The following is a 13,001-nucleotide window of genomic DNA, read 5'->3' as shown; positions in this document are numbered from 1 at the left end:
TGGCCAAGAGCTCATCTATCTTAGCCCAAGAGCTAGTCTATCTTAGAGGTGTTACCAGCACCATCCTTCCAGTGTGGGCACCGTCCCAGCCGCAAAGGAGAATTATTGCTAGGGTAAGTGCCTACAATGCAGAACGATTCCCTCCCTGCAAACCCCAGCCCACAGAGCGCATCAGGGCAGACCTACCGAAAGCATCTGTACTTTAACAGCTGCTGGCACCGTCCAAAAGGTGCAAACTGATAACAGAGACGGGCATTAAAAATCCCTGGGCCAGACCCTCAGCTGGGGAAGCTCGAGAGCCACTCAGAGGCCTGGGGTCACACAGCAAGGTCCGAGCTGCACTGGCTTGCATCAGCTGGAGGTCTGGCCTCATCGCTGTTATCCAGACAGGATCCCTGTGAAACAAGGCGACCGCAGCGTTGGACCCCCGCCCCTGCATGCCCCGAATCAGTCGTCTGAATCGGTGTCGTGCCGCCGCTTGGCGCCGCGTGCGGGAGGGGTTCTGCTTCCGCTCCTCTTCCTCGCTGGGGGTGAATGGCGGCTGGGGCTGTCACTGCTGCCCCTCCTGTGAGCTGGGCGGCGAGGGGGGCTGCTGGAGGAGTCTGTGTCATGCCGTCGCCTGCTGGGCCATCTCTGTGTCTCTGCTTTGGGTGATGAATGACTGTCACGGCGGCCAGCTCCAGCCCGCTGGGAGGATGATGAATGGTCCTTGGGGGAAGGGGTTTTCCTCCTCCTCCTGTAACAGACAGGACGGGGCACATCGTCATGCTGCTAACCCCATGGCCCCCATGGAGCAGGCCCCACAGAACAAGAGACGGATGGACACGGAGCGGGGGGGCTCGCCCCCAAACGCTCTGCAAGAATGCAATGCCATGAGGCTTCTTAGCATGGAGGGCACGTAGCCAAGGGAACAGTCCTGCCCTGTCCCATCTTCTCTTCCGTGGGGAACAGAGCCCCAGAAAACACCCCCCTGGGAATGCACTGTCCTGCCCTAGGGCTAAGGCCAGGTGCCACCCACTAAGCCTGCTCCGGGATGCACCCAGAGGCCAGACTCTGCCAAGGAGCAACACTGAGATCAACATGGTACTCCCACGTTCACCTTGGATTTACACCTTTAACAGAATAGGCTTTGACCAGGGAAAAAGAGTGCTTGGGGGGCGAGGGATATTTTTCCCCACCACCGCTCCCTCCTGCTGTGTTGTTAATGCTGCGGACGGGGTTAATGGCATTCCAGTGTCAGGCTCCCAGACAGAAGCGAGAGCAAGACAGCTGTATTAATCAGATGTCAATTCACCGCGGGCTTCTGAATACCAGGCAGGCCTGGAGGGGCAACCTTGCCGATTTGCACATTGCATCACTGGCATAAGAAAGTCACCCCAGATGCCATGTGCTAACAGCTGCTGCTCCCCACAGACCTCCCATTCAGGGGACTGCCAGGTTTTGGCAGAAGTATACCATGAGTCATTTGCTGCCATCACCACGTAGGGTTACTGTAAGCATCCGAACCACAAGCTAGAGTCAGATCTGCCAGGGAAGCATGGGCTGCACTGCCCCTGACTCTATATGGTTCCCCCCCTCTCAGCTATGCGGGGCGCAGCTCAACCAGGGGATTGGTGCGACTCAGCAGGATTCTGCTGATCACTCGGTTGGCACAGCCAGCACAGTCCCTGCAGTCAGGTTGGCACCAAACGGCTTTCCTACACTGCACAGAGATCCCCTGGAGACTGAGTTGGCCTGTGGAGAGCACGCAGCTCAACTGCATCCCCTTCCCGGGAGAGAGCTACTGCAGTGGGGAAGGTCTGGAAGTCAGCATGAGTGGCAGCTCTGCTTCTGGGACTGCCCAGACACTGTCCCTCACTGGAGGAAAGGGGCAGCTCTGGTCTCACAGTGCCCTCGTGTGAGAAGTACTGGCAAGCGCAGCTAAAAATGCAGAACAGCTGAGAGCAGTGTACCTATACCATCCACTTAGCTGGACCACTAGAGAAGCCATCAGCCCCACCCCTGCCCTGTTCACAGGGATCCTAAACTCACTTAAGCTAGTGTTGCTCTTTCCTTATGTCATCAACTACAGCATAACCCAGCAGTAATGCAAATAGTGTGAGAGTGTGAGCAGGATCAAGCTCCTGTTTACGCTGCACCAGCCAAGCTGTGCTGGGCTCCACGCAAACACTGAACAGAAGATGCCTACTCCGTAAAGCTTACAGGCTATGCTATACTATATCAGATATCCCAAACGTGGCTTCTCTACCTGCCAGGGGGGTGGGGGAAAACAGTGGGTGTGCTTAACTACTCTTAAAGCAGCAGCTTCTCCTTTCAAGTGCTAAATACAAGGTGGTTTGGTCCCCCACAATACCAGAAATTACCTTGCCCGCTGCCACAGGACATGAGACCCTCAGCCTGCCTTAGCAATCGGTCGGCTAGTTGGGAAGATGGCATTAGATTACAAACCCACTCCAAGAGCATCATCAGAAATGATGGGGGTGGCATGCCGTGTCCTCTGGATATTGAGAGGCAGCGTAGTAGGCTAAAAGATCTCGTATACAATTTATGCACAGAGAGTATCTGGAGAAAAAGAAGTCTAAAGTGATGGAGATTTTCCCTGGAGTTTGGCTATGGTGGTAGAGCCAATTCAAACCTGCTGTGGTGACTGGGGAAAAGGTTTGCTTACCACAACTGGGGGCCCAGAAGCTATTTACCTAGAGCAACTTGGAGAAAACCTCAGGAGCGGACAATACACGCCCAGCGATTGTGGGAGAGGCTGGGGAGATGGCCTTAGTGCGTCTGGGCAATCCGGTCTTGATGGTTCCCTTGAAGGATCCTTTTACTACCAGGCAGCTTTGCAGGAACACTGCTGCCTTGTGGTAAGCACCCCTCACTCTCCTCAGTTTTCAGCCCAGGACATATTTTCCACAGACGACTCTGGAGAGCTCCCTTCCAGCCCTGCAGCCAGCACCTGGCGTGCATACAAGCAGGGAGAACTGGGACAAGTATCACAAGGTCGAGGTACTGCAGCATGTGCTGGCCAGCCATGAAGCAGCTAGGATGAGATCACACCGCTGTCCTGCAAAGAGTCCAGCCCCAGGAAGATTAACCATTAGAGCAACAAGGCCCTGGTACAGCCTTCCAGCCCTTGACGACACTCCACCAGCCTCTCCTGGATGGGGAAGGGGATGCTGCAGTCCACACCACCAAGGCACCTCCAGCACAAGGACTGCAGGAGACATCTTAAACCTCAGACTACAACCTTCTGCCCCAGGACTGGATCCCACCCAAGAGGGACCCAGTTGAAGCTCTTTGGCCTTTGCTACCCGCGAGGTCAGGCTACATGATCCTTCCCAGCCTTGCCCCTGTCACCGGGGCCTTAGACACCGCCATGATGAAAAGAAAGCAGCGAGCAAAGGTGGCAGTATTAGTACCTCTCCTCATGGTCTGGAGAGGAGGCAGAAGAAGAGGCGGCAGTCTCTTTCTTGTGATGTTTCTCCTTTTCCTTCTTCTTCTTCTCCTTCTTATGCTTTTTTTTCTTCTTTTTCTTCTTCTCCTTTTTGGATTTCTTGCTGCTCTCAGGCCTATGCAGTGAGAGGGAGAGGCATGAGTAGTATGGACACATCTTTGAAACCTCAGACCCACTTGCCTTTTGACAGCCCACGTGAGCATGTTGGTAGGTCTCAGCCCAGGCCCAACACATCCCCACGCCACCAGCAACAGCAGGGAGGAGCAGAGGAACACACTCCCCAGTAGCCCACTGCCAAAAGTACTGACGAGCCAGCAATCCTTCAGGGAAACATGGCCCCCTCTGCCCTAGGCCCTCCTACAGTGTCTGTAAGCAGGAGGGAATATTTACAGCTCTCTCTGGCATATAACCCTCCCCTAATCCCCTCAGACACACGCACAGTCAAAATAGAGATGTGCACTCTTTCCTCCCATCTGCAAAATTAGTTTCGATATCATCTCTGGGGCTTATCTCCGTTCAAGCATCCTGCACAGCTGCTAGAGACAGAGGAGTGCAGAGGCAACGCTGCTGGAGACCTGGGTCTGGCATTTTGCTCTGAACACATGGAGGCTCTGGACACTCCCATCTCTTGTGACAGAGCGTCCTGCCGCCCACGTCCAGGTCTTGGGAAAACTTTCAATTGCCATATTTGAAGTGAGGAAGGAATTTTACCCCATGGCCAGATTGGTATGGACTATAGGGTTTTTTTATCTTCCTCTGTAGCAGGGTGCATGGCCCTCCATCTGGGATCCCTTGAGAGTATATCAACAGCCTTTTATAGAAGTAGGACACTGGCTGCCATGTTTCCCTTGCTTTCCCTAGGGCAAGCTCAGGGGTTGTGTCAGGGTTGATGGTAGTTTTGCCAAGAGGTTAGATTATAGGTTTGGACAGGATGGTTTGGGTGGGGACAATCCTGCCTCTGGAGGTCTCTTCCAGACCAACTCCTCCACACTTCTATGATTCCGTCTCCCAGGATCAGGACTCCTCTATGACAAACAGCTCTGCTTTTCCAGGGGAATGAAGAGCACTCACCATCTTTGAGCACAGCCGGGGCCCTGGGAAAACATGCTATGCACTTACCCTGCTCCTTAACTGCAGCAGCACCTGACCTTGAGCTTTCTGCATTTCATTAAGTCTTGCTACTCAGAGCACTTTATACCTCTAATAGCACCAAGGCTGACAGGACTTAGTCAGCTCAGGGCTGCTATTAGAAGGCTTGATTTTGGGGAAACTGACTGAACGTTGTTAATTATGCAAGAAAACAAGTACATCAAAGCAGAAAGGGGGGGACCGACAAGTTCTTATGCCATCAAGTGGCTTATGCACTTCAGGTATGCAGAAACTATATTCGTTTCAATGTGAGCAACAGCCAACACATTGGAACTAGCAACGCAGTACGAGCTTAAGCAAACAGTGCGTTTATCCAACAGGCCCGACTTGAGCAGCTGTCAGTCACACAACAGACACTTACTCAGGTAAGTCGGGGTATTCCCAATGACCAGAGGCTCATGAATTTAAAGTTTTTTTGTCTTGTTTTGTTTTTGTTTGTTTTTTTAGGAAAAAGGGCTTCATTCAGAGCAGAGCTGCGATCGACCCCGCAGAAGTATACGGATCATCCATAGGCTAATTCACAGCCTACGTTGGAAGTGAGGCTGTTTTGTTTCCATGGCTCTATGAGGATTTGGTGGCACTGATGAATAGACATCTCTCAAGATCTCACATCAAAACTGACATACTGAAGTGGAAGGACAGCACAGTGGTTAATGCACTTGCCTCCAAATTAGTAGACCTGGGTTGGAAGCTTTATAAGCTTCTCATGTCTGTGAGCAACCGTTATCTGCTTAAGATGCAGATTATAGCAGTGTCCAGCTTCACAAGAGGTAGGGTCAAGGTTAAGTCCATCCATGAAGTGCCTGGATACTGCAGGAACAGGGGTCAAGTATTTAAGACAGTCGAGCCAAGGAGAGATGCCCAACATGTATTGCATGGATCAGACAAGAGGCCTACAAATCAGCTCACAGGCTTGACACACAGACCTGGGACCAGCTACATCAGCCATGGCATCGCTTCTTCCTTCCACCCCACAGATTAACTCTGTCTTTATCAACAGTCCTGCCTGAACAAAATTTGTTTCAGGATTACACAGATCCCAGCTGCTAACATCCATAACACATGAAACGTGGCTTGCAAGACATTTCAGTATTGCCAACCCTCATGATTTTGGGCACTGCTCTTAAAGCCTACGCTTTGGGAACATGAAAAATGTAGCTCTTTCTTTTATATACAAGGAAGAACTAAGTTTTTCATATTCTGAATTCAAGCCAAGGGCACACAAGGCTGGGGAGGAATTCTTCTGGATCTACCCAGCTCTTCTCTTGCCATTCCCCACCCAAGAGACAGTTGCAGATAATGTGCAAGCAGGCTATTTTTACCTTTTCTCTTCTGCTTTTTCTTCCTTGTCCTGCTTCCTTTTTGCGCTGGAAGTCTCTGGACTCTCGGTTACTTTGTGATGCTAGAGTTTCAACAGGAAATAAAGCGTCACACCAGCACGCTGCTAACAAATCAGCCCGCGATACTGTTAAGAGGATGTCAAAGCTGAGGATAGGAACATCCTGGTGATATACATCAGGCCCAAACCCAAAGTTCACGGAGGTGAGGACAGCCAGGTCAGGTTCTTCTCCATTATTCCCCACCAATACACCACCCAGTTCTCAGGAAGCATCCAGCTGAACAGCAGAAGATCATGGGTACAGGATCACCTCCTCTGCCACAGACTATCCCCCTGACCTCAGGCAGGTCACTTAGGCCAAGCCTACACTGATATTTAGGGTCACCCCTGAGGTCATATGAGGCATCTCCTCCTTATCTATATCAGACTTTGTTGCCACACCAGTGTCACAGGTTGCCCTTCTTTTGTAAGCGCAGCACTAAGACGCATCCTAGCTTTCCTTGCGGTGCCCTTCTAGGAATCAGCCTGTAGACAGTTTGTCTCTAACTCAGGGGCAATAGAGAAGGGGCAATGAGGTGGAGGAGAGGAGCAATGCACTTCCTGGGCTCAAGGCCTACATAAGTTCATACCACAGTGCAGGGAGAGCACAGGCCAAGAGATGAGGGGGAAAGGGGGTGTCAGCTTCATACCCGGTATCTCAGCAGAGCTTCCAGGCTCAGGTTAAACTGCTGTTAAGAGTTAAGGAAAAGGGTTCACAGTATGGACAGTGGCAGGTACATGATTAAGGATGGCTGCAAGTGCAGACACAGTCTTAGCTCCCTATGCCTCAAACCCCCCAGTCTGTAAAATGGAGGCAATCCTATATTCTTGCAGTACTCCTGCAGGGTACAGAACTACGCTGCAATCACAACATGCTCAGACATTAAGGGGACATGGGCCCACATAGAGCCAACATCAGCATGGCGACAGATCAGTCCCAACACAAAAGCACTCCCAAAACATGAGCAAAGGGAAACCAATCTCATAGGATGGCAAAGCACTGGCTTGGGGGGGGCCGGGACACCACAAAGCAAGAATCTTACTTCTCCCAAGCACCCAGCTTCCCAGCCCCAAGGAGTAAGCCATCACCCAGAGTCTGGAGAGACTCACCGTGAACACAGAAAGCCCCAGCTTGGCCGCCTCTTTGTCTTCTTTGGAAAGCGTCATTCTACCGGAACAGCCACTGGAAATCAGAGCAACACCACGAGGGCACTTAAAGGTGACGTTCTCCGGCACACGTGCACCACAACCACAGCTGAGCAAATGACATTTTCAGAGTGCGGCGGAGGAACGTCCTTGCCTCAACCCAGACTCGGGAGCCCAGCGTCCCCAAGGTCTGTTCCCAACCCTGCCACAGCGTTACTGCAGGATCTCGGCACAACCCGTTAATCTCTGCCACCCCTGCGTCTCCTTTGGGGATCACTTTGCTTAAGAGGGTGAGTTGCAAGGATTCAACGGTGGTAATAAATCACTCTAGAACCCTTTGATGGGACACCCCACAAAAAAAAAAAAAAGGGGCACAGCGTTATTGCTATCCCGCAAGATCGCCCAAAAATGACCAGGCAAACAGGCCCTCTCTATTTCTTTAGACTCCTCTTGTACTACGTGAAGCAGAGCCACTGACTTTCGTTTCCATCCTTACCGGTCAAGCCAGGCTAGGGCTCTGTGGATGCACAAGTCTGCAGTGGTTGCAGGAGTGCTACCTACACAGCGCTTTGGACTCCACAATACGCTACTAAGATGCTCTTCCCTTTGCTGGAGAAAGATGTGACCTGCTTCCCTAGAGGGAAGCTGCTGATTGGTCAGTTCTAATTAGACTTATTAGATCACATCGCTTTCTATTTGGCATGTGTGTTCTGGGGGACAACAGGATGATTCATGGTCTGCTACCATAGTGGTGGTAGAGGACAACAGAAGGGCAACAGGAAAAGAAACCTGCAGAGGATTTGGGCAGCAGAGAGCTGCAGGAGCAAAACATCTGCCAATTCAGGGCCGCCGGAGATCGTGTTAGACAGGAACGGTTTCAGGAATAGGGGAAAGCACTGCAGTTTCCTCCTCGGAGAGGACAGCCCCCTACCTTGAGCTCCCCAGCCCCACCACACGATCCACATCCTTATCTTCCTGTTCGACTCCGTCGCGCTTACAGACCTCGGCCAGGTCCTGCAGAAAGACAGGCGAGAAGGAGCGTTACGTCTGCGGGACCGAACAATGAATTGGGCAAGCTGGAAGCACCAACCTCCCCGCGGCAGGAGAGACCAGTGTGACCCCAGACAGGGCATGAAAAGGAGAAGGGGCCAAGGGGCCAAAGAGGCTGCATGTCATTTCGTGACTCCCATCAACCAAACCTTGCAAAAAACCTGTGGGATAAGCAAGTACCACAGAGGAAGCAGCTGGCTTTTGCCTGGTGGAAAGGGCACTGGGTTGAGAATCAGGAGGGTATTAAGGTGTTATCCCACTCGTAAAACAGGACTGGAAATAATAGCTTCCCCATAGCAAATGCAGCTCAATTTTTGCTCTGCCTAATCCCTAGGTACTGGGCTGCAAAAGCCACCTCACTCCTGCTATTGCCTGGCTCGCCACTTCCATGCTCGAATCCCATCGTGTCTCAGCATCTCCAGCTCCACTGCCGTGACATGGGCTGAAAGCAGCTTTAAAGCCCATCTTTCCCATGATGCAAACCACAGCTGTGACAGATCCCCAGGTTTTTGCTGCTATAATCAGCATTTTTTTGCTCTCTGGACGCGGCTTTGGTGCTAAAAAAAACCAGGGGGGGTGAGGATTTGAAAGTGCCACTCCACCCAAGAGCAGCTTTCCACTGCTAATCTAGAGAACTACAATTCCCAGAATGCCTTGCACCCCAGGATGCTGCTCAGCTCTCTCCATGCTCTGCACCTGCAATTAAGAAGGTGGATGAAGGGGAGAGATGCTTCTCCAGGAGTACTTTTTCCTGCTAGGCCTCCGTGCTCCTGAAGAGACTGGTTACTCCATCAGTCTGGGACCAGGAGAGAAGCAAGATGGAGAATCAGAAAGGGTTTGGGGTTTTGGATGCACTTTCTTTTTTAAAGGGGGCAGAAATATTTTTTAGGGAGCAATATGTAATTGAGGACCAAGTAACCTTTCCTACAGACCTGTTTCTGACTAAAGGCCGAAACCTCACCCTCACTCCCCAAAGGTGAATCCTTGTAAGCGCCAGTCTGTTTAAAGCATTCATTTCAGTACTCTGGCACGCAAAGCCCAGATAGACGATGCTATCATGAAATGCCATCTTCCCCCCAGCCCACAAGTGCCACAGCTCCCAGGGGATGGACGCCCACGTTACCTCTTTGCTCAGGCCGGTGGGGTGTCTCTTCATATTCTTGTAGCCTCTAGAAAAAGTCAAATCCACAATATCATCATACAAAAAAGCAAAACAAAAACAGGTGATGTCAGGCTCCCGTATCACCCGAGAGAGAGACTCAATCTGGCACTGACATGAATATATTCCCCATCAGTTCAGTTCTAGGAGATTACCAGGTCAGCAGACCCAGAGACGCCAGGAACCACAAGTGCAAGAGGCTCCAGAAACAGAAACATTTCTTTGGTTAATCATATTTTAGGGATACAGAACTAGAACGGCCTCCTGGGAGCTCAAGTCCAAATCCCCGCATTCAGACAAGTGCATACCCTAAGCATCATCCACGTCGAACCCTCTCCTGCTCAGCAGATTCCGCTTCATCGCATGTTGGTTATTCACACGTTTTACTTATTTGCCTACTTTCTCTTAGGACAAAAACCGTTGCTCTCTTCAACTAGATTTTACTTGAATAGCAGCTTTGGGCACATTTCTGGTTTCCTGCATAAGCCAAAGCTAGAAAAAGAAAGTCCCGATGGACGTGGCAATGAGTAGCAGGAAGGCAAACGAGGGCTGACACCTTCCCTCCCTACAGACTAAACACCCACAGAGGAGGGTGGGGCGGAAAGCCGAGGTGACTTCCCAGGCTGCGACAACCAATTCACAACCAGAAACACGTATTGGAGAAGGCAGCGCTGAGCGTGTGGAAGTCACCAGTGCGATACATCCCACCTGAACTTACAGTGCTGCCATCATGGCCTCCTGTTCGGCCAGCCGGACGGCAGCCAACTCTTCTTCCCGGGACATCTGCACGCCCTCCTTCTTCCCCTTCGCATACCATGTGAGGTCCTTCCCCTTCTGCCACCTTCCCACTGGAGCCATGAGGGAATTCCCTGCCGCAGAAAACGAGAGAGGCCGTCAGCAGAACCAGGACATCCGGCCTGTGAAGACGTCCCCGCCCAGGCAGCAGAACAGACTCAGATCCACGACTCGGGTCACATGGGGACCAATCCACTGGGATCAGAGACCTGGGTTCGGTTCCTGGCTCTGCCACTGACCTGCCACATGATCCTGGCCAAGTCACTTCATCTCTCTGCCTCAGCTTCTCCGCAAAGAGAGTAGATGCTGTTACCCCCATGGGAAGTGCTCTGGCACATGAGCAAAGAGCTCTACAAGAACCACCCAGCTCCTGTCCTTAGCCAGGCCCAGAGCATCCTGCAGAGGCACCTGTTTGAAAATGCAAGTCTATTCGGCCAATATATCCCAACCTCTATCTTTTCAGTAACAGCTCACTGGGATGGCTCAGGAACCTCCCCCGTAATAGAAACCCAAGCCAACAATACCCGAATAGCTTACATTTATATAGCACTGTTCGCCCCTAAGGATCCACAAAGGGCTTTCTAACCCTATATACGCTGCTGCGCTGAAAAGCAGCCAAATCTAGGGTGGAGCGTGGCAGCCACGTGACACACAAACACTCTCGCAGATGGCAGAAAAGGGTTGAGTTGGCAACAGGACAAGCCACTAAGCTGCTAAGAGTGGCATTTTATGAACAGGCAACATGCGAGAGCCCATCTGTGCGGTACTGGTATGGAAACTTTGTACTGCTGCAGCCCCCGAAGTGTTTTCGCAGCATGATTGACAGCCTAAGCCAGATTTGCTTTGCTCACCGATGCTCAGACACCGCTTTGCTTCCTAAGGGAAACAGGGCGTTCTCCAAACAGTCTTGTTAGAGCAGCTCCTAGCGACGACCTCCCTTGAAGCCCACCACAGATGGCCAGGCTCAGCGTGGAAGGCCTGGAGCAGAGTTCCCAGGCCTGTGTTTTGTAGGGCAGACCGGGCGATGGCAACGGACCCACACAAGCCTCAAAGACGGTGGCCTGTTCAACGCACCACGTGCTTGCAAGACGAGGCAAAGTGCAGCCAATGCGAACACCACAAAGAAACACCCCGGCAGGGCAGCGAAGCCTGCAAACGCAGCCGGAACAGCGGTCCCAGGGTGGCCGAGACTTACGGGTCTCGCGGGTACGCACCAGCCGCTAGGGCCGCTGGTCAGGCTGCGACAGGGCGCTGGATTGCCCCAGAGGCTGTAAGTAATCATGGGATCTCCCCTTACCCAGATAGTTCTCCCGCTGCTTATCCGTCTTCACATCCTCCCAGTTGAACTGGTCCTGTCCCCCCCTCACACCTCCGCGGGAGGAGCCGAACATGGCGGGAACGGCCAGCGGCGCCGGATGGATCAGAGATCGCCGCCAGGCGCCCAGATGCTCTGCATCTAGAAGGCAAGCAGGAGGATTACAAGGCTCTAAGCATCCTCTGCGAGGAGCAAAAAGCTCGTTTCCCTAGAAACAAAGCCGCCCCAGATAAGCCACACTCGCTGCGCGGGCGAGACGCCCCGGGCCTTCCACCACCACAACCAGAGACGCACACAAGCAGCCGCGTGTGGCAGGACGGAGGTCACGCGGCACACCCGACTCGTGGTCCTCCGAGCACCGTGCCGGGTTCCAGCTTCAGGAGGGGCAGCCTACCCCTCCCCCCCGGCGCACGCAAGAAAGGCAAGCCCTCCCCGCCCCCTGGGGCGGCCGGCTCATGCCCCGCAGTGCCAGCTTGGCTCCCCGTCACGCGTGTTTTCACGCAGCAGCACCGTGCACACCCCGGCACGCGGGAGCCCCCGTTCCCACCAGGCCCGGAGCCCCCCCCAGATCAGGGCAGCAGGGAGAGGCAGGGCTGGAAGGGACCAAACCCCACTCTCCTCCCACCCCTGCCTCCCCGCTGGGAGGGGGAAACAACCCAGGGGGATGATCGGGGGCCGGGGGGGGAGAGCAAACGCACGTGGCACAGGGGCCCGTTTCGCCCCGCCGCCCTGCCTACCCGCAAGGCGCTGCTCGCTGCCGCCGCCGCCGCAGGCCCCGGGCCGCCCCGCCCCCCGGTGCTCCAAGCGCCCGCAAGCGACTTCCGGCTGGCTCGGAACAGACCACCGCGCTCCGCCTGTGGGGGGGATGGAACGGAGCAACCCGGAAGGGAGCGCGGCGCCCGCCTGCCATTGGCTGGGCACAGAGCGCGCCCCCCCCGCCCTTCGGAGAATGCGACCGCCCAGACGTGCCGTTGTCTCGGGGGATTTAACCCTTTCCCTGGCGGCGGGGAGCAGGCGCACTGTGCTCGTCTGCTCTGTGACGTAGAAACTGGGCTCGTGTACTGAGTACGGGCTTGTTCCCTGGGAACCGTGGGCGGCTCCTGGGTCGTCCACACGGTAACACCCTGGAGCCTCCTTATGCGGCTTAAAATTACGCCACTCCCAGCAGGATACTTTCAGCTCCTGTCCCTTTAAGGGGTGGCCCAAGTTGAAGTCCTCCAGTATCCCAGGATCTCTTGCACTGCCCCGCATTGAGCAGGGCTAGAAGCCTGCCCTGGCTCACCTGCCTGCTAGTGGGAGCTGTGGCTCCTAGCCTGCCCCTGCTCCTGCTCACCAGCGCAGCGCTGCGCTTTTCAGCCCGTGGGTTGTGCCCCGAAAGTGGGTCGCAGGAACACACGAAAGGGTCAGGGACAAACTGTAAAAGTAGATTCTCCCACTCCCCAGCTTAACCCCCTCCTCTGCCCCCTCGCGATCGGGCTCACCGTTTCTCAGGAGCGACCACCGTTATTTTCCTCAAGGTCTATTCAAACGGTCCATGTGCTCAGTTAAGATCGTGGGG

General features: G+C 53.7%; 1 protein-coding gene across 1 annotated transcript; it reads right to left on the bottom strand.

Annotated features, from left to right (window-relative positions):
* Positions 1-447: 447 nt before the first annotated feature.
* CUNH1orf35 (chromosome unknown C1orf35 homolog) lies at positions 448-12,217 on the bottom strand. Its single transcript, XM_019529492.1, has 9 exons — positions 12,181-12,217; positions 11,426-11,584; positions 10,052-10,202; positions 9,298-9,343; positions 8,056-8,138; positions 7,089-7,161; positions 5,923-6,002; positions 3,417-3,566; positions 448-736 (listed from the first exon to the last, which is right to left on the bottom strand). Exons 2-9 carry the CDS (start codon positions 11,517-11,519, stop codon positions 448-450), a joined length of 966 nt encoding a protein of 321 aa, XP_019385037.1. The 5' UTR covers positions 11,520-11,584; positions 12,181-12,217.
* Positions 12,218-13,001: the final 784 nt, after the last annotated feature.

Source organism: Crocodylus porosus, unplaced genomic scaffold (genome assembly GCF_001723895.1).
Source record: "Crocodylus porosus isolate Cpor-Errol unplaced genomic scaffold, CroPor_comp1, whole genome shotgun sequence".
NCBI classification, from domain to species: Eukaryota; Metazoa; Chordata; order Crocodylia; family Crocodylidae; genus Crocodylus; species Crocodylus porosus.
The sequence above is the reverse complement of the archived record's forward strand: the minus strand, read 5'-3'. Positions and strand labels throughout refer to the sequence as shown.

Coding starts and splice junctions, on each gene's coding strand:
- CUNH1orf35 (XM_019529492.1), bottom strand. CDS start 11,519: ATGTTCGGCTCCTCCCGCGGAGGTGTGAGGGGGGGACAGGACCAGTTC. Junction 8,139..9,297: donor CCACCGGCCTGAGCAAAGAG/GTAACGTGGGCG, acceptor GTCTTTCTGCAG/GACCTGGCCGAGGTCTGTAA. Junction 737..3,416: donor TCTCCAGACCATGAGGAGAG/GTACTAATACTG, acceptor TGTCTGTTACAG/GAGGAGGAGGAAAACCCCTT.